The sequence below is a fragment of the Thamnophis elegans genome, chromosome 14 (assembly GCF_009769535.1).
Source record: "Thamnophis elegans isolate rThaEle1 chromosome 14, rThaEle1.pri, whole genome shotgun sequence".
Taxonomy (NCBI): domain Eukaryota; kingdom Metazoa; phylum Chordata; class Lepidosauria; order Squamata; family Colubridae; genus Thamnophis; species Thamnophis elegans.
The window spans coordinates 25,445,865-25,466,142 of record NC_045554.1 but is presented as its reverse complement, the minus strand read 5'-3'; the positions used below and the strand labels follow the sequence as shown (position 1 = coordinate 25,466,142).

Here is a 20,278-nt window from a genome sequence, read left to right as displayed (position 1 = left end):
TGTTATGTCTGAACTGGCCTATTGATGCTTTAACAGCATCAAACAACAGCTGCCTAGTCCAGAACCTTAGGAAGGACTTGATAGATGGATTTTAAAAAATGTTAAATCCAATTTAAACATCTGGCTGACTGTGTGATGAACCTTAGATGGGAGCTACAGTATTTTGGTGCAGTGGTGAAAGTACTGGCCTAGAAACCAGGAGATTGTGAATTCTAATCCCGCTTTAGCTATGGAAACAGGCTGGGTGACTTTGAACCAGTCACTCTCTCTCAGCCCAACTTACTTGTTATTGTAGGGAAAATAGCAGGAGGAAGGAGTATTGGGTATGTTTGCAACCTTGAGTTATTTATACAGTAATAAACGCAGGATAAAAATGAAATAATTTCATTCATTCATTCCTGATTTTTCACAGGTTTTCCTGTGAAGCTTGGGGTATTTTTCAGAAACTGAAACTATATTTACAGCTTGAGCGGCATGCAGAGTTCCCCAGCTTGCGTAATCCATTTCATCACTCTTTGCCAGGAAGTAGGGCCAAAAGAGGAATTGCAGGAGGTTTTTGCTGTGTTTTTTGTGAAAACACAAGAGAAAGCCGAGGAGAAGACATCTTAGAGACTCGAGGTAAGCTGGAGGAGGTCGAGGGAGAAGGAAAGTTGCTTCTTCTGTTGAAGAGACCCGCGGGAGAGGCAGCTCACAGTTGAGGCCAAGTTGAACTTACAGAAAATGTCGGTTGGGGAAGAACTGAATGTCAGGAGAATGAAAGCAGAGAAGAGCCGGAGAGGACCTGCTCACATCCTGAGTTAGACTTGTAATGGAGGCCGCTCTCCCCAAGATAGAGTTAGAATGCTGTCCTTGCTTCCCATGCTATGTCAAAGTGAGCTTTACTTCAAACTTCAGTTCTTGGTATCTTCTTCATGTTTGAAGTTTTCTTGGCATTAATGTGGAAAAGAGTTGGGATTCTTTCAGAGTATCTTTGGGGAATAATGGATGGAAACTGACCAAGGAGAGATTCAACCTGGAAATAAGGAGGAATTTCCTGACAGTGAGAACAATCAACCCATGGAACAGAAGTTACCTTCAGAAGTTGAGGGTGCTCCATCACTGGAGGCTTTCAAGAAGAGACTGGATAGCCATTTGTCAGAATTGCTGTAGGGCAGTGTTTCTCAACCTTGGCAACTTGAAGATGTCCAGACTTCAACTCCCAGAATTCCCCAGCCAGCATGCTGGCTGGGGAATTCTGGGAGTTGAAGTCTGGACATCTTCAAGTTGCCAAGGTTGAGAAACACTGGTGTAGGGTCTCCTGATTGGGCAGGGGGGGGGGAGTTGGACTAGATGACCTACAAAGTCCCTTCCGACTGTTAATCTGGAAAGTCTCCTAGATTTTTCAGTCTTAGATGGTTTTCCATCTAAGGCAGGGGTGTCCAAACTTGGGAACTTTAAGACTTGTGGACTTCAACTCCCAGAGAATTCTGGGAATTGAAGTCCACAAGTCTTAAAGTTCTCAAGTTTGGACACCCCTGATCTAAGGGTCAACCAAATTGACAGATCTCTATCACCTAAAATAAGGGCAGCCTAAGGACCCCATAATACAATGGTGTGTAATCATTTTGTATTAGTAGGCAAGATGGTGCTTTGGGGTGGTAGCCCCTGATTTCAAAAAAGATCCCCTGTTAAGCAACGAGGGTGATCCGTGCCTGAAATAACATGATTTCTTTCAGAATCCCTGCACCTAACTGAAGCCGCGCAGGTTGGCTTCCCTAGATGTTGGTGATGGTGAGGATGTCTATCTTTTGCCAAAGAAGCTTCCTAATTGTAAGTCCATGGAGGGCTTACGATTCCCATGGTTTCTTGATTTATGAAGTTTTTTATTTTTTTCATTTTCATATAAATAACCACATAGTCAACATTGTTTTGTATTATTAAATATTTACGTCAATTTGTCTTACCATCAACCCCCGAGAATGATTATTGGCTCTTCTGCTCTCCATACACCATATTTGTACCTTATCCTTCGCTTTCTTCTCTCTCCTCCTCCTCCTCCTCCTCCTCCTCCTCCTCCTCCTCCTCCCTCCTTTCTTCCCTCTATCATTCTTCTCTTCTCTGCTTCCTCTTCCTCTCTCCTTCTCCTCTCTCCCCTTTCCACTCCTTTCTCTCCTCCTCTTCCCCCTCCCTGCCCTCTCTCCTCTCCTTTTCTTCCTCCCTTTACTGCTTTCCTCTCTTCCACACTCTTGTGGTTTCTTGATTAGGATTCCCAGTAGCGCAACGGGACACGCTTCAAAAACCAACTTCTGGGCCATTGTAAGTTGTCTTCTGTACCTGAAGTCTTCTGGGTTAGATGAAGGGCACAGTCCAGTTGAGCCATGCTTTTTTTTAAAAAAAAAAGTTTTTTATTTTTCCTTTCAAATTCATTCTTAAATATACATTCTTATAATTGCTATTTAACATTTGTCAATTAATATCATGTTTCTGCCTGTATATTTACATTTTCATACTTTCTTATTTCCCTTCCCCCTGATTTAATAATGTGTTGTGTGAGTTATTTGTTTTGTGCTTTGTTCCTTTCTGTTTGTATCTTTTTTCAAGCCAATCATAAAATCGGCCCCATGTCCTGTAGTAGACTTATTCCTCTTTGTCCTTTATTCTGAATGTCAACCTATTCATTTCTGCACAATCTAATATCTCCTTTATTATCTCTCCTTCTGATGGGATTTTGTCTGCTTTCCAATTTTGTGCAAATACAATTCTAGCTGCCAGTTGAGTCATGCTTTGTTCACAGGATTGTTCCTTCCTTGCAGCCATGGAAATCGTGGATCACATTCTAGCCGTTGCGAATGTCATCTACGGGCAATATCAGCACATGAAGTACTGCAAGAAGCAGAAAGAGCGCCTTGTCAAGCGCATGGAGGTCCTCCTGAGGCCTCTTGCGCTCCTCAAGGCTCAGCCCCCCAGCAAACTGTCCTCCAGTCTGACATGGATGCTGCAGAGCATGCTGGACCTTTTGCTTGAAGCCCAGGGACTCTTTGAGAAGTACAAAAACCATAACATGCTGGAGAGGTTCATGAAGGCTGGGGAGATGCTGGAAGAGTTTGCAAACCTGAATGAGCGCTTTGGTGATACGGGCCAAGGACTTCTGCTGCAGCTCCAGGTGGAGCAGAAGGTGCTAGTGAGCTTCCAGAAGTGCGTGGTGAGCAAGGAATGCTGCCAAGATCTGGCGGAAGACAAAGTTTGCTGGAAGGAGATGGCCAAAGGTAGGGCTGTGTTTTGGGTAGGGCAGGAGACCTATGGCTGTCCAGTCTCTTCTTCAAAAACCCCCAGTGATGAAGGACCCACAACTTCAGAAGGCAAAGCTGTTCCACTGGTTGATTGTCGTCACTGTTAGGAAGTCTCTACAGGTTGCTTCTCTCCTTGATTAGCTTCCATCCATTGTTTCTTGTCTTCACTAATCTAGTGAAGAGAAGGACCAGGGAAGACATGATAGCAGTTTTCCAATATTTGAGGGGTCCATCTGTTTTCCAAGGCACCTGAAGGCCAGACAAGGAATAATGGACGGAAACTGATCAAGGAGAGATTCAGCCTAGAAATAAGGAGAAAATTCCTGACAGTGAGAATGATCAACCAATGGAACAGAAGTTGCCTTTGGATGTCGTGGGAGCTTCATCACTGGAAGCTTTCAAGAAGAGACTAGACTGTCATCTGTCAGAAATGGTGTAGGGTCTCCTGCTTGGGTGGGGGTGGGAGATGGTGGACTAGATCAGTGTTTTTCAACCACTGTGCAGCGGCACACTAGTGTGCCGTGACATAGTGTAAGGTGTGCCATGGGAAAAACACTTTATATATAGTCAATATAGGCACAGAGTTAAAATTTTTTAACATTTTCTAATGGTGGTGTGCCTCGTGATTTTTTTCATGAAAAAAGTGTGCCTTTGCACAAAAAAGGTTGAAAAACACTGGACTAGATGACCTACAAGGTCCCTTCCAACTCTGTTATTCTGTTCTGTGCTTCCTTTGAGAAATGGAACAGGGAATCTCTCTCTCTCTCTCTCTCTCTCTCTCTCTCTCTCTCTCTCTCTCTCTCTCTCTCTCTCTCTCTCTCTCTCTCTCTCTCTCTCTCTCATAAGTTCCAGATGTTTCTAAGCAATTAGAGGCAGGTAAAGCCATCCCAGGGGAGGTGTGTTCAATGGGAGATAAGATGCTAACTCATGCAGGGTGGGAATTCTGGAGTTCGGTGCTTCTGTGGGATTCTCACCAGGGAAAGCTGCCCTATGCTCTCCCTTCTTCTAGAAGTGGCTTATACCTCTGAGGATGCTCTTTGGGCCAGAATTAAGTTGGAGAAGGCCCCCTTTTTCGTGACCTTCCAACCTTTATATTCGGACTGTTGCATCATGAATCCCACATTCAGCAGTGTCATTTCCTAATATTTTGAGATCTGGCAACTTCTCTTTGTCTTCAAATGAGACCATTGTGATTGCCTACCAAGGAGGGAGGGTGACCCATGCCTGAAATCTGTGTCTGCATTCAAGAGTCAACATCAGAAAAGGACCGTTAGACAAACGGCTTCCAAACACACAAGCAGACATATAGATGCTGCTATGAAAACTGAAAGGGAAAAGGAAAAACATATATTTTTAAAAAAATCTAGCACTATGGATGGATGGAACCTGTCTAAGGAGACAACACAGCACACCAGAACCTACAAGAGGAAATTTAAAAGAAGAAGGATAGGTGGAAGGTATTTTGCATCAGTTCCTAAACATCTTAAAAATAGTGCCCAGTAGAACAATTCCGTTTTGCCTTTTTCTTTTTTTTTTCTATGGAGATTCTCAGTCATCCAGGTTATGGTTGTTCCAAAGGTGGTGTTTTTTCCCCCAAAAGGCAATTGGACTTTCTTGGTTTTGATTGAAGATATTTCACTTCTTGTTCAAGAAGCTTCTTCAGTTCTGATCGAATGGTGGGGAAATGGAAGGATTCATATTCCTTGCAGTCATCTGGTCCTTAGCACAGAAGAAGCTTCTTGGATGAGAAGCGAAATATCTTCAAGAAAAAATAAAGGAAGTCCAGTTGCCTTTTGAAAAAGCACCTTTGGGACAACGGATGACAGAGAATCTCGACAGACATTTAGCTACGCATTTAGGGATGAACACCCTTTGAATGGTGCCGAGTATGAATGGATTTCCAGAAAAAAATAGCAGATCACAAGATTTAGGTGGCCCCGAGGACACAGATAAATCTCCAAGTAGCCTCAATGACTCTCAGAGAGAGTACTAAGGATCAGATGACTACAAGGAATATAAATCCTTCCATTCTCCACCATTCAGTCAGAACTGAAGAAGCATCTGGGACGGGAAGCGAAACATCTTCAAGCAAAACAAAAAAGTCCCGTTGCCTTTTGAAAGAAAGGAGCTTTGGGCCTTGCTTTTTTCCTTGCAGTTTTTGCAGCGGTATTGAATTGAATTGAATTTATTGGTCTTGTATGCCGCCCACTCCCGAAGGACTCCGGGCAGCTTACAATAAACAAAGGAAGGGGATAAATAGACAATAGACAAACAACAATTTAAAATACACAACATTCATAGTTCCCGTGGGGCTGACTATTTCAACAGCCCGCCCAGCCTGCCGGAGCAGCCAGGTCTTCGTGGCTTTGCAGAAGGCCGGGAGAGTAGTAAGGGTCCGGATCTCCACGGGGCGCTCGTTCCAGAGGGCTGGAGCTGCAACAGAGAAGGCTCTCCCCCAGGGAGTCACCAGCCGACATTGGCTGGCAGATGGGATCCGGAGGAGACCTAACCTGTGCGATCTAATTGGTCTGAGAGAGGTAATTGGCAGGAGGCGGTCTCTCAGGTATCCAGGTCTGATGCCATGTAGGGCTTTATAAGTAACGACTAGCACCTTGAAGCGAGTCCAGAGACTAATAGGTAGCCAGTGCAGCTCGCGGAGGATAGGTGTAACGTAGGTGTACCTGGGTGCACCCACGATCGCTCGCGCGGCTGCGTTCTGGACTAGCTGAAGTCTTCGAACACTCTTCAAGGGCAGCCCCATGTAGAGCACGTTACAGTAATCCAGTCTTGAGGTCACAAGGGCGTGAGTGACTGTCTGAAGAGCCTCCCGATCCAGGTATGGTGGCAATTGGTGCACCAGGCGAACCTGGGCAAAGGTCCCCCTGGTCACAGCCGACAGATGGTGTTCTAAAGTCAGCTGTGGATCCAGGAGGACTCCCAAATTGCAGACCCTCTCTGAGGGGCGTATAATTTCACCCCCCAGCCTGAGAGATGGAATACTTGGCCAATCTTTGGGAGGGAACATCAGTAGCCACTCGGTCTTGTCTGGATTGAGTGCCAACTTGTTTACTCCCATCCAGACCCTAACAGCCTCCAGGCACTGGCACATCACTTCTACTGCTTCCTTATATGTGTGCATTTGTGTTATTATTATTATGGTTCGTTGCACAGGCAGCCAGGGGTTCAGGCTGGATCTGGCATTTTTGTCCCCCTGCCGAGTCCTTCCCAGAGACCTGGGATAGCCTGATATGGATGTTGGATGACATTAAAAGTATCGTTGCAGGAGGTCGGCTGTTTTGAGAAAAGCTGCCTTTTGCAATTGACTGATGGGGATATTGTCAATGCCGATGGTTGTTCAAACAGCATGCCGGTTGTTTTGGGATTGCATCCAAGGCACCTATTACTATTGATGCTACCCAGGGGTGGGTTGCTACCAGCATTACGTTAGCCATGCACATTTACACCTAAAAAGGTCTGCACATGCGTGGAACGTAAAAAAAGGGGGGGGATTACATTTCTGCAATGGAGAATGTTCTGCGCATGCGCAGAAGCAAAAATCAAGATGGCATCACCAACAATAGAACTGGTTCGGGTGCGTGGGTGGCTGAGTTACTACCTACTTGGCCGAACTGATAGGAACCCACCTCTGGTGCTCCCTTTGCCTTCTTTTGCCACAATCGTTATTTCTATTTGCAGGTCTTTTGCATTTTGTAATCTTCTCCAGTTGTTTCTGCTGCCTCCAGGTCCTGCCACGCCCACTATCCAGACTTTTTTGCCACCCGACTCACAGTTCAAGGCAACAATAGGATAATGCGATGCACATAAAAACATGCACAGACCGGGCCATCCTATCTCAGCCATCCTATCTCGCATTGTCATCTTTTCTGCCTCCCTCTTCAAACGTTGTTGGAAAGTCCCTCTCTCCTTCGGGCTGTTTTTATTTTTTGTGACTGAAAAGTGCAGGATGGTAGCCTCACTGTTTTCATTCTGTTCAATCCTTCTTTCCAGGGCAGAAGGAAGAAGCTCAAATGGAAATCACAGAGATCGACAGGCACTTCTTAACAAAGATGGCCTTTCTGTCGGAGATGAAAGACCACGTCCTGTACAAAGGAGAATATTACAAAAGTCCGGTGGCCGTCAAAGTCTTCAAAAACCCCATGACCATCAACACCAAGTGAGTGAAGAAGGGGGGTTGTGGGGACGGTAGAAGCTGTTATACTTGAGTCGAAAAGTTAAGCTGACTTTTTCCTCTAGCTGCTGCCTCCACTTTGTACTTTTCACATTGTTTATCGCTGCTCTTCCCACCTCCTGCTTTTGTCCTTTGTCCAGTGAAGTCGTGGAAAGATGTCTTCACATCCAATTTGAGGTGCTTAAGGCACCAGGTTGGGGAACTGAGTTACAGTCCTGTCTTAGACACAAAGCGAGTAGGGTGACCTTAGGCCAGTCACTTTCTCTCCACCCTAGGAAAGAGGCAATGGCAAGCCACTTCTGAAAAAGATTGCCAAGGAAACTGCAGGGACATGTTTTTTAACATTCAACCAGGGAGGACAATTTTAACAGATTTAATAGATTAACAGAGCTGGAAGGGACCATGGAGGTATTCTAGTCCAACCCCCTGCCCAAGAAGGAGACCCAACACATTTCTGATAAATGGCAGTCCAGTCTAGTGTTGAAAGCTTCCAGTGATGAATCTCATTGAATTTATGTTTAATGTTAGTGCTAAGGCAATACTTATCATTTGGTGTTTTTTTTTGTACACATTTCTTTATTGTCAGTGCTTGATGTTTGTTTATAGGTTTGTCTTTCTTTTTTTAAAAAAATTAAATTATCACAAAAGAAAAAAAATCCTGCAGGAACTAGTCGAAGAAGTCTCCGGCAATCAGACCTGGAAGAAAACAAAAACTGTCTTCTAGGGATAACTTTATCCATTTATTTGCACAGATTTGAAAAGGCCTGGCCCTCAATCATTCTGGTGATTACCTAGAGACTGATTTGTTTAGAGCAGTGGTTCCCAAACTTGGCAACCTTAAGACTTGTGGACTTCAACTCCCAGAATTCTCCAGCCAGCTCTGCCCCTTAACAGAGGGATTGAATCAAGATCAAGGGAGGTACTAATATCACTCTATAAAGCCTTAGTAAGACCATCCCTAGAATCCTGCATCCAGTTTTGGTCACCACACTATAAAAAAGATGTTGAGACTCCAGAAAAAGTGCAGAGAAGATGAACCAGGATGATGAGGGGACTGGAGGCTAAAACATACAACGGACGGTTGCAAGAACTGGGCAAGGCTTGTCTAGTGAAGAGAAGGACCAGGGGAGACAGGATAGCAGTCTTCCAATATTTGAGGGGCTGCCACAGAGAGGAGGGAGATCAAGCTATTTTCCAAAGGATCCGAAGGCCAGACAAGGAATAATGGATGGAAACTGACCAAGGAGAGATTCAACCTGAAAAAAGGAGGAATTTTCTGACCGTGAGAACAATCAACCAATGGAACAGAAGTCGCCTTCGGAAGTTGTGGGAGCTTCATCACTAGAGGCTTTCAAGAAGAGATTGGACTGCCATCTGTCAGAAATGGTGTAGGGTCTCCTGCTTGGGTGGGGGGTTGGACTAGAGGACTTAAGGTCCCTTCCAACTCTGTTAATCTGTTTATCGTTGCAAATCCTTCTCTCTGTTTGGGGTGGGTAGGTTTTGAGGGCGAGGCCATCAGCTCCTGCCCCAAGACTGACCCTGTTCAGTTTCTCGCAGGAAAGTGAGGCAGATCTTCGAGGAGGAGATCAGGACCCTGAAGAGGCTGGAGTCCTCCTACATTGTGCGCTTGTACGGCATCTGCATTGATGAAAGCGGTAAGATCTTTGGCTGGCTTGGGATTTGGAGAATAGCAATAGCAATGGAGATGAATTCAGGAAATCCTCGATGGAGCCTCATGGGGATGAATTCAGGAAGTCCTCGACTTATGACCACAATCTAAGACCAGAATTCCCATTGCTAAGCAAGGCGGGTTTTAAGTGAGTCACACTGGATGTTGCGATCTTTTTTACCCAGCGGGGGTGGTGTTGGTGTTAAGCGAATCACTCCAGTCGTTCAGTGAATTGTGCGGTCGTTCAGTGAATCTGGCTTCCTCCGTTGATTTTGCTTTTCTGAAGCCAAGCGGCAAAGTCCAAAATGTACTCAGAGTCACCAAAGTGCCAAAAAGAGACTAAGGAAAGGCTTGGAAAAAGTAAGGGCTTTGATTTGGGCCAAAGCAAAAGAGCTGGGTGGACAAGTTCACAGCATACAGGCATGCAAGGAAAAAGCCACACCTGGGGAGAGTGTGGTTAAGAACTTATGCACTCATGTAGCCAGTCAGAGACAATGTTTGTTACTCAATGTGGGAAATGTCTTGTCCGTGTCCTTCTTATCTCCAAAGCATGTCTGTAGAGCATCCCTTGTAGCTTTATGTATCCCTGCTCTCCTTATCTGTTTGATGGGCATTCTTGGGCAGCTCCTTGCCTGCCCCCCCCCTTCCTGGTTATCTATGGAGCAGAATGTTCCTGGGTAGCTCTTGGTTCTATCTTTCTTATTTCTTTTCCAATCCCTTACAGAAGTAAAATAGCAAAAATCCATTCTTAACAGAAGCAAATAGCAAAGGTTCCATTGATTCCTGTGACTATCTTCCTTCAGTGGCAAATGGCGACCCTGGGATGCTGCAACTATATAAACTCATGCTGTTTGCCAAGTGCCAAATTTTGATCAGGTGACTAGAGCAGTGTTTCTCAACCTTGGCAACTTGAAGATGTCCGGACTTCAACTCCCAGAATTCCCCAGCCAGCGAATGCATTCGCTGGCTGGGGAATTCTGGGAGTTGAAGTCCGGACATCTTCAAGTTGCCAAGGTTGAGAAACACTGGACTAGAGGGATTTGGAATGGGACAACTGGCCACAGCCAACTCACCTTGGCCAACTCACCTTGGGACAATTTAACAATTCTATTTAATTATTTTAAATAAATTACAAAACAATTTCACACTTCACTCTATCCCTCCTTTTGCATCCTTCCTTTAATGCAGTGTTTCTCAACCTTGGCCACTTGAAGATGTCTGGATTTCGCTGGCTGGGGGATTCTGGGAGTTGAAGTCCAGACATCTTCAAGTGGCCAAGGTTGAGAAACACTGCTTTAATGATTCTATTCCACTGTTTGTTTAACATTAGTGCGACTCTTGTCCTGCAGTGAGTGATCCCGTGGCAGGTTGGCCAGGGTGAATTGGCTGTGGCGAGTTGTCATAGACCCACAGGGATGCTGCGAAGTTGTAAGCCTGAGGACAGGTCATAAGTCCCTTTTTTTCCATCACGACTGTCACTTCAAACAGTCACTAAAGGAAAGGACTTCCTGTCCTGATGCAGCCCCCTCTAACTTCCACCGATTCTTTTCGTGCAGAGTAAGGGGAGAGATTTCCTGCAGAAAAAGGGAAGTGAGGTTGTAGGAACGCTGCTGTCACTCCATTCTTGGCAGAATGGCAAGGTTTGTGGCCAGCTTTTCAGAGCCAGCTCTTCAGAGGATTGTGGGTGGGAACTCTGGACAGGGACCTAAACTTAAGGGGCAGTTGCTCCCTGGTAGGCACAGCCATTCAGCCTCGGCTCTTCCAGTGAGGCGGTCAACATAGCCACAGGTAGATTTCTGTGCAAAACCTGCTATTGCATATCAGCAAAACATTTGTATTTCATTCTAACTCACTGTTTCTCAAAGTTGGCAACTTGAAGATAGCTGGACTTCATCTCCCAGAGTTCCCCAGCCAGCATAGCTGACTTCTGCCTTTTGTTCAATTAACAGGAGCTAAGCGGAGCAGGGGGTGGGGTAGGGGGGCTCCAAAGGTGGGTTCCTACCAGTTCGCACCTATTCGGTAGAACCGGTTCGTCAAATCTACCGAACCGGTTAGAAGAGGTTCCACCAGTGGACCTGGAAAGCAGGCCACACCTACAGAAGAGGTTCCAAAATTTTTGAAACCCCCCACTGCCCCCCCCACTGACACAGAGAGAGAGAGAAAGAAAAAGAAAGGAAGAAAGAAAGAAAGAAAAAAGAAAGAAAAAGAGTGAGAGAGGGATGAAAGAAAAAAAGAAAAAAGGGACAGAGAGACAAAAGGAAGGAAAGAGAGAGAGAGAGAGAGAAAACACATGGCCGGCAAGCCACTCCCACCAGGTCACATGGCCGGCAAGCCACTCCCACAAAGGAGGCCACACCCACAGAGTAGGTTCCAAATTTTTTTGAAACCCACCACTGGGGGGCTCCCTTTGCTGTTCTGGCTTGGGGTTGAGAAACGGAGCATCCCGGCCAGGTGAGCTAAGCGGGGCAGACTCCCAGGAGTAGCCATCTCCTCATGGAGGATCTTTGTTCCTTTAGGGACAGTTCCACAGTTCTCCATAGTCACTGAGTATTGTGAGAAGGGCACCCTGCGGGAAGTGTTGAGAAAAGAACAGGACCTGCCCTGGAAGATTCGCTGCGACATGGCTTCGGATGCGGCCGCTGGGCTGTACAGGTGTGTGTGGCTGGAGGGAGAAGGAGCAGGTGTTCCTGAAGGTTGGTCCTCAACACCAGTTCTTGTCTCATCCTGTCCTGACAATAGCAGTAGCACTCATTATATACCGCTTTATGTGGGAAAAAATGGGGGAAAGAATAGCAATAGACTTATATACCACTTTATATGGGAATGAATAGCAATATCAGTAGCACTTAGACTTATATACCACTTTATGTTGGAAAGAATAGCAATATCAGTTGCACTTAGATTTATATACTGCTTCATGTGGGAAAGAATGTGGGAAAGCAATAACAATAGACTTATATACTGCTTCACAGTGCTTTACAGCTCTCTCATTAGTTTACAGAGTCAGCCTCTTGCCCCCAACAATCTGGGTCCTCATTTTACCTACCGCAGATGGATGGAAGGCTGAGTCAACCTTGAGCCAATCAGAATTGAACTCCTAGCAGTGGGCAGAATTAGCCTGCAACAATACTGCATTCTAACCACTGCACCGCCACAGCTCTACAAGCTTCACATATCCAGGGATCTCAGTCCCAGCCTCCCCATGTGGTCTTCAATACATCCTGACCCATGAATAATGAGCTTTAGGTCTTAGTAAAGGACTCATTGACTAAGCCTTGGCTGCCTGGTGTGCCCTGAGGGATCAGGTCTGTCTCAGATTTGGAAAAGTGCCCTGGTGGCAAAGTGGTTAGAGTGCAGTACTGCAGGCTACTTCTGCTGAATGCTGGCTGACTGCAATTTAGCAGTTCAAATCCCACCAGGCTCAAGGTTGACTCAGACATCCATCCTTCCGAGGTGGGTAAAATGAGGACCCAGATTGTTGGGGGCAAGAGGCTGACTCTGTGAACTGCTTAGAGGGGGTTGTAAAGCACTGAGAAGCGGCATATAAGTCTAAGTGCTATTGCCCTTCCTTCCTTCCTTCCTTCCTTCCTTCCTTTCTTCTTTCCTTCTTTCTTTCTTTCCTTCCTTCCTTCCTCCTTCCTTCCTTCCTTCCTTCCTTCCTTCTGGTTGGCTCAGCCTTCCATTCTTCTGAGGTGGGTAAAATGAGGACCCAGATTGTTGTGGGCAAGAGGCTGACTCTGTGAACTCCTTAGAGAGGGCTGTAAAGCACTGTGAGGCAGTTTATAAGTCTAAGTGCTATTGCTATTGCCCTTCCTTCCTTCCTTCCTTCCTTCCTTCCTTCCTTCCTTTCTTCCTTCCTTCCTTCCTTCCGGTTGACTCAGTTTTCCATCCTTCCATGACTGATAAAATGAGGATCCAGATTGTTGGAGGCAAGAGACTGACTGTAAACTGCTTAGAAGGGGCTGAAAAACACTGTGAAGCTGCATATGTCTAAGTGCTATTGCCCTTCCTTCCTTCCTTCCTTCCTTCCTTCTTTCCTTCCTTCCGGTTGGCTCAGCCTTCCATTCTTCTGAGGTGGGTAAAATGAGGACCCAGATTGTTGGGGGCAAAAGGCTGACTGTAAACTGCTTAGAGGGGGCCATTGCTATAAACTGCACATAAGAATTGGGTGAAGCTCTTCCTTTTTGTTGGCTGCAGGTTGCACCAGACAGGAGAGAAGTGCCAACTGCATCGTTGCATCAACAGTTCCAAATTCTTGGTTGCCAAGGGCTACTGTGTAAAGGTGAGGTCTGCATGTAGCATCCCTATACTATAAAGATAGACCTCGAGTTACGACAGTTCATATAGTGACCGTTCAAAGTGACAATAGCATTGAAAAAAATGACTTACGATCATTTTTCACACCTATTATCGTTGCAGCATCCCCGTGGTCACATTCGGATGCTTGGCATATGACTCGTATTTATGACGTTTGCCATGTCCCTGGGTCATACAATCTCCTTTGGCGACTTTCTGACAAGGTTGATTCACTTAACAACCATGTTACTAACTAAACAACTGCAGCGACTCACTTAACAGCTGTGGCAGGAAAGGTTGTAAGATGGTACAAAACCCACTTAAGAACTGTCTTACTTAGCAATAGAAATTTTGGGCTTGATTGTGGTCGTAAGTCAAGGATTATCTGTACCAGTACTTTCTGGTTTAAAGACAATGAGCCTAAAAGTCTAATCGTTACAGAATTGTAAGAGGGGGCTTGTATTTCCTTTCAGTGAGATTATGTTGGAGAAAACCTACGCAAACCTGCCCTTAGAAAGTTGTGTTGTGTTTGAGGGAGTCAATATCTTCCTAGCATTACCCATCCATCCCTGGAAGGATATAAGCCCTCATTGTACTACTTTGGGGAAGTATAACAATGGGAGATGATTTTGGAAGATGCTCTAGTTGGGTGGATGCCAGAATTACAGGGACTCCCTGTTAACACAACTCAATCAAAATAGAGCTGGAAGGGACCTTGGAGATCTTCTAGTCCAGCTCCCTGCTCAAGCAGGAGACCCTCTACCATTTTAGACAAGTGACTGTCCAGTCTCTTCTTAAAACCCTCCAGTGATGGAGCACTCACAACTTTTGAAGGCAAGCTCTTCCATTGGTTAATTATCCTCACTGTTAGGAAGTTTCTCTTTAGTTCTAGGTTGCTTCTCTCCTTCGTTAGTTTCCAATCATTGTTTCATGTCCTCCCTTCTGGTGCTTTGGAGAATAATTGACCCCCTTCCCTTTGTGGCAGCCCCTCAAATACTGGAATACTGCTATCATGTCCCCCCCCTCCCCAGTCCTTCTTTTCTCTTGATTTGCCATACCCAAATCCTGCAACTGTTCTTCGTATCTTTTTGTCTCCAGGCCTTTAATCCTTCTGGTTGCTCTTCTTTATAGTTTTTCCAAAGACTCAAACATCTTTTTTATAATGTGGTCACCAAAACTGGATACAGTATTCCAGGTGCGGCCTTACTTTATAAAGCTTTATAAAGCAGTACTAATACTTCAGGCGATTAGGACCGCTTTATAAAACCTTAATAACTCCATTGGCTGTGGATGCATTTCCAAACAGGCTTCACAGAACTCACTTTGTTTCCATTCCATTCAGTTGTCAGGATTTAAACTGGACCAAACTGAGTCATCCATCGGTCGAAAAAACAAGGATAAAGTCTCCAGGCCGGTGTCTTCTTTAGCCTACATCTGTCCAGAGGGCCTGGCCTCTTTACACCACCCATACAACTTGGCTAGTGAAATATACAGGTATGTCTGTATCCTGCCTCTTCGCAGCTATGAAGAGCTATGTGGGGTCAACACATCGTTTTCTGGAGCTCAGTATGGCCTCGGTTTAATGGGGTCAGTTTCAGACCGAATTCTGCATTGCTATGTCATGTTGAACTTGATCAATTTTAAATTGGATTAGGATTGCCAGTGGATGCCCGTCTGTATGTGGTTTAGCCTTTTCCATTAGAATTCATAACGTTGTGGGAGCACAGAAAATGGGTTAATTCAGTATCAAGGTTAAAGTGTGTTGTGCAGAGAGCCAGCAATCTATGGCAACATGTCCCTCCCTTGTCTCTCCAGGGGCCGCTTTGAGAAGAGCAGCCAAATATCTGTAATTTCTGTGGCATTGAAACTCCCTCAGTTTCCTTTCTGGAGATTCCCTTATGTGAGCAGTAATGAAAGGAGGAAGTGACAAGAGTTCAGATGTCATACTCAATTTCTTTAACCGTGACTTGACTAAATTCCAATAGCTGTGTATGCCCGACATATTAAGTTATAAACCTTGAACTAATGATTACGGTGCCTGGATTCACACAATAGGCCACTTTTGAGGCTTAGTGGGACATGTGAACTCAGCTTTCCTTGAGAAATGAATCTGCAGGAGTGCCACTGTCATGGCTGGTGGCCCACTGTGGAGGCTGGATCTTGGGGAGTAGGGGAGGAAGGCTTCCCTTGAGCGGGGGCACCCCAAAAGGCATTCTGAAGATATCAAAACCCCTAGTTAGAACTGACTCTGCCCTAGTCGCAGGCTGCCATCTTGAGGGAGAGGGGTAAATAAAGGGCAAAATGCCATGACCCACCCTTGGTGTCCTTCAAGGTGGGTCTATGGGCCATGAATCCCAGAGTGGCTCCATCCATACCACATATCAGCCATTTGCTTAACCATGATTTATTGAATAGGCTACTGTTAGCTAGCTTTGCAAACCATGAAAGGCCTAAAAGCTTTCAACAGAATCTACTAAGCCGTGATGTGGTGATGTTTGGTTGGAGACTGAATAGTATTGTGCAGATCTGGCCAATGTGTCAGGGCCCACTCAGATGGGCCACCCCATGGCTTGATAATGGCAGGGAAGGAGCTGCCATCTCTCGGCCCCCTTGTGTGACAGCTCCTGCCTTCCTTTCTTTCAGCTTTGGGATTGTGCTATGGGAGATCGCAACTGGGAAGCTCCCCTTTACAGGTGAGGCCTGGGCTCTTCTCTGGGGAAGGTCTGGGTTCTTCTCTACGGGGGAGGATGCTGTAGGTAAAACAGAAGGGTACAGTTTCATCTTGTGGCACAACCACTGTGTAAAACAAAGAACTGTGGGGATGGAAGGGACTTTGGAGGTCTTCTGGTCCAGCCACCTGCCAAAATGATACTATCCTTGAAAAAAGGTAGTCCAATATTTTCTTGAAAACCTCCAGTGATGGAGCACCCAAATTTGAGAGGCAAGCTCTTCCATTGTTTAATTGCCTTCTTAGTCAGAATTAATTCCTCCTGAATTCTAGGCTGGATCTTTCTCTAATGATCTTCCACCCATTCCTTCTTGTCCTGCCTTCAGATGTTTTGGAGAGCACGTCCATCTTCTCTTCAGCAGTCCCTCAAATATTGGAAGACAGCTATCATGTCTCCCCTAATCCTTCTCTAAGGGGGGGGGTGTTTCTCATGGCATTCCCCTGCGCAGGGCTCCTTAACCTTGACAGCTTTGAGATGGGTGGACTTCAGTTCCCAGAATTCTCCAGCCAACCATGAATTCCATCCATCTTAAAGTTGAAATGTGGGAGTTGAAGTCCACACATCTTAAAGTCGTCCAGCTTGAGAAACGCTGCTTTGGGGTTTCTTACAGTAGGCTGCCATTGAACAGTTCTCAAGGTTTGTCTTCCTGCCGATTAGTGGAAGAGGGCCGTGTCCCACTCCCCTATCAGGAATGCCATATCCTACTTCTCCATTGGTGGGGAAGAAGGAAAGCTGAGGGATAAGGGAAGATAAGAGATAAGGGGAACTGCTCTCCTGCCCAAGGGTCTGGTCCATGCTGATAAAGAGCCCTCTGGCCCTTCCTCTTGCCGTGGTCTCAGCTCAGCAGTTGGAGATGGAGCACAGGCAGAGAGGGCCAGGGACACTGATTCCAGAGCAGCCCAGAATGGCTGTGTTGGAGGCTCCTAAAATGGAGGCGTTTTGAATCAAGAGCCAGTAGAAGTGAAACCTGGGATCAAGGATTTTCCCAGATCTTGAGTTGAGGAAGTTGGATTTTCTGAATCTGCACAGGAGACTTCCTGTGCAGATTCCCAGAACTTCCTTTTTATCTGCAGAGACAAAGACCAGCTGGCTACAGTTTGGAGTGATTCATTGTTCTCCCCCCCCCCCCCCCTGTCTCTCTTCCACATCTGTTGCTCTTGGGCAGGTCAAGCCCTTTTTTTTTGCAGCAGTCAGGAAAGATCCCTCTTTCAACACACCCTAAGAGAGATGATCCCAGACAATGATCAGCCAGGCTTTGCTTAAGGACTCTCCCTGATTTTTTTCGCCTTTACAAATACAGATGTCTGTCGTGCGGCCAATAAAATTGTTACTGGAGTCTTGGAAACGTATATGAAAAGTCCAGGTAGAGGTGCAGAAGGCAGCAATAAAAAATAAAATTCAGGAAGACCTCAGTGGCTCAGGAGATTCTCAATTCCCGACCTCCAGTCCTTCTGACGCGCCCTAAAAAGTTGGCTTTTCCAGCAAACCGGCCTGGCCTGAACAAAATAAAATAAATGTTTGATTATTGTTAATTTTAATCAATTTTTTAAAAATGTGATTGTTCATCTTAATTGGGTTTGTTTTTTGGATACACTATTAAAAATTTTTTAACTTGTAATATATGTTTTTTTTAATGTTGTACACCGCCCTGAGTCCTTGGGAGAAGGGCGGCATATAAATCCAACAAACAAACAAACAAACAAACAATCATCCAAGTCATAGTTGCCCTGAAAGTGGCCCAGTCAGTAGTGGGCTGCAGACCCTCCAGTTGGGGACTCCTGCCATATACGACTTCAGACAATCATCTCTGTATAATCTCTTCTTGAAAAACTCCCATGATGGAGCAGTCACAATTTCTGGATGCAAGCTCTCGGTATGCCTATCTATGTGAAACCTTGCAACCTCTCTGATTGTGATTCTAGGCTGCAACTCTCAAGAAATCTATGAGAAGGTTCATAAGCAAAAAGTACAGGAGCCTTTGTCAGAAGACTGCCCGCCCTATTTACGGGAAATCATCAACCAGTGTCGCAGTTATAACCCTTCCAAGCGCCCAACTACTGAAGGTATGAGAAAGCAGCAGGCATTGGGATGCGTGGTTGGGGTAACACATTTCACTAAGCCATAATTTGCTTTTAGTTAGGGTTTGATGCGTAACCTGTAGCTAGTTTTGTATATAATGCAACACTAAACGGTGCACCAATATTGGGGTATTCGGGGAGCAATGAATCCAGACATAAGTACTCTAGGCTCACACTTCCTTATCTCACTAGCTGTCAACTCTTCCAGCCTGGTCAGTTAGGAAAGAAAGAAAAACTCCTGGCCCATAATTAGCCAAAAGTATACATTACTAAAGCCAAAGTGGTCCTAGAAGACGCAAAGCTGGATCTGAAATTTTCACGAACAAAAGATACCGTTAACTTTCCCTTGTTCCTGGCCAACTCCCTGATTATCAGCCAATGTCCAGTTAACACTTTGTTTGGGAAATATTCTGTGCATGCGCATGGCTCCACATTCCTTTGGTGTGACCTTGAGACAGTTGGCTTCCCAGAGAATGGGATGGCTTGCTTTTGATTCATCTGGGTTCTGAATGTAAAGTGGTGTATAAGTCTAACTGCTATTGCTATCCCTTCCCCCACTGCTCCCTCCCCCCGTTACTGATGTCAGGCTGTCAGCTTGCGATGCGCATCTTAGCAGAATGGCAGCCATGACACCAGCAAAGATGGAATTGCTACTCATTTATTAAGCAGACAAATGGCACCATGTTTTGAAGGCTGAGCTACAAAACTGAGGTAGGAAGATTTCTGAAAACTGATTTTTTTTTCCTTTGCAGTTATTGTGAACCAACTCCTCATTGACCAGGATGATAACGGCAGCAACTTCATGAGGGAAAATCAGTGATTGTGGGAGATACGTTCTATCATCTGAACTGTCTCTCTTTTTTCCTACGTTGTTAAGTAAGCTCCCCGTTGGAAGAGCGAGTGCGTTCAGAGAAGCGTTGTGAGAGTTGTGTTGGAGAACACAAAAACCAGCATACAGAGACACTGCAGTTTAAATAGGCTTTTACTTTCATGGAAATAGAGGTATCAGAGTCCATCAAACAGTCCAAGTCATACACGGATAAGACAGTCAGTCATCAACGTCTTTCAGTTAAGGGATAATACAAATAACATAGTCCATAAACATACAAACAGTCTGGTACTCAAAGTTTGCTAGCAGTTGCAAAACTTACAATAGCTGACAGCACTTTCTAACAGCCAGCTTCCAAAAACACTCAGATCAGATCAGCCCAGCATCTAACAAATAGAGAGCTAACAGTCATTCTGGCTCCCTCTTATGGCCGATTGAGGAAAACAGCAACCAATCACATTTTACAGTATGATTTAAAGAAACAGCATTGTTACATGATTTATATATTGCCAACCCAACCATTAGATTATATTCCTAACACATGTTTCAATATTCTTTGGCTCAGCCTGATCTTTGAACCACGAGCCATCTTTGCCATTTACCCTTCTGTTGGCTCCATAAAATGTGGGGGTTTGGGGTAGCAAATCCCCCCCCAGATGTTGAAGGCCAATGTCAAACCTGCCTCAACTTGGGCTTCTGAGTAAAAACAATCCTTAACTCCAGTTGTTGAGAAAGGTATAATTTACTAGCTGTCAAGTGAACTACAGGAGCGTAAAAGTCAGAGCTGAGATTTCACGCCAGTTAAGTTTCCTCCCTTGGTCCCTTTTCCATTGTGTGTCTCTTATGGTCTGGTTCAAGTTTAGAAGAGATGTTTTGGAAACAGTCACTCTATGGGTTGGCATTCTTCTCCCAGGGAAACGTGGAAGATTTCATTGGTCCTAAAATGAGGCAAAACTCTCTTAAACAAATTTCTCACTTAGCAACATAAATTTTGGGCTGAATTGTGGTTGTAAGTCGAGGACTATCTGTATTTGCACAACAGCCTTAAACCACTCAGTCCTGGGCACCCTCTTTTTTGGGGGGAAAAGGTGTGTCTTATACTCCAAAAAATATGGTAGCCTCTTTTTTGGGGGAACCAAAATTAGCCTTTTTCCTTCCACACAAAGCCAAAAGAACATTATCCCATCAATAAACACAGAATTAAAGTCACCATATGTTT

General features: G+C 45.2%; 1 protein-coding gene across 1 annotated transcript; it reads left to right on the top strand.

The window, feature by feature from the left end:
• Window positions 1-538: 538 nt before the first annotated feature.
• On the top strand, window positions 539-19,144 carry MLKL (mixed lineage kinase domain like pseudokinase). The gene is made up of 10 exons (XM_032231185.1): window positions 539-618; window positions 2,793-3,245; window positions 7,278-7,443; window positions 9,016-9,113; window positions 11,644-11,779; window positions 13,325-13,409; window positions 14,766-14,917; window positions 16,067-16,116; window positions 18,075-18,215; window positions 18,983-19,144. The coding sequence occupies exons 2-10, from the start codon at window positions 2,795-2,797 to the stop codon at window positions 19,048-19,050; spliced, it is 1,347 nt and encodes a 448-aa protein (XP_032087076.1). The 5' UTR covers window positions 539-618; window positions 2,793-2,794; the 3' UTR covers window positions 19,051-19,144.
• Window positions 19,145-20,278: the final 1,134 nt, after the last annotated feature.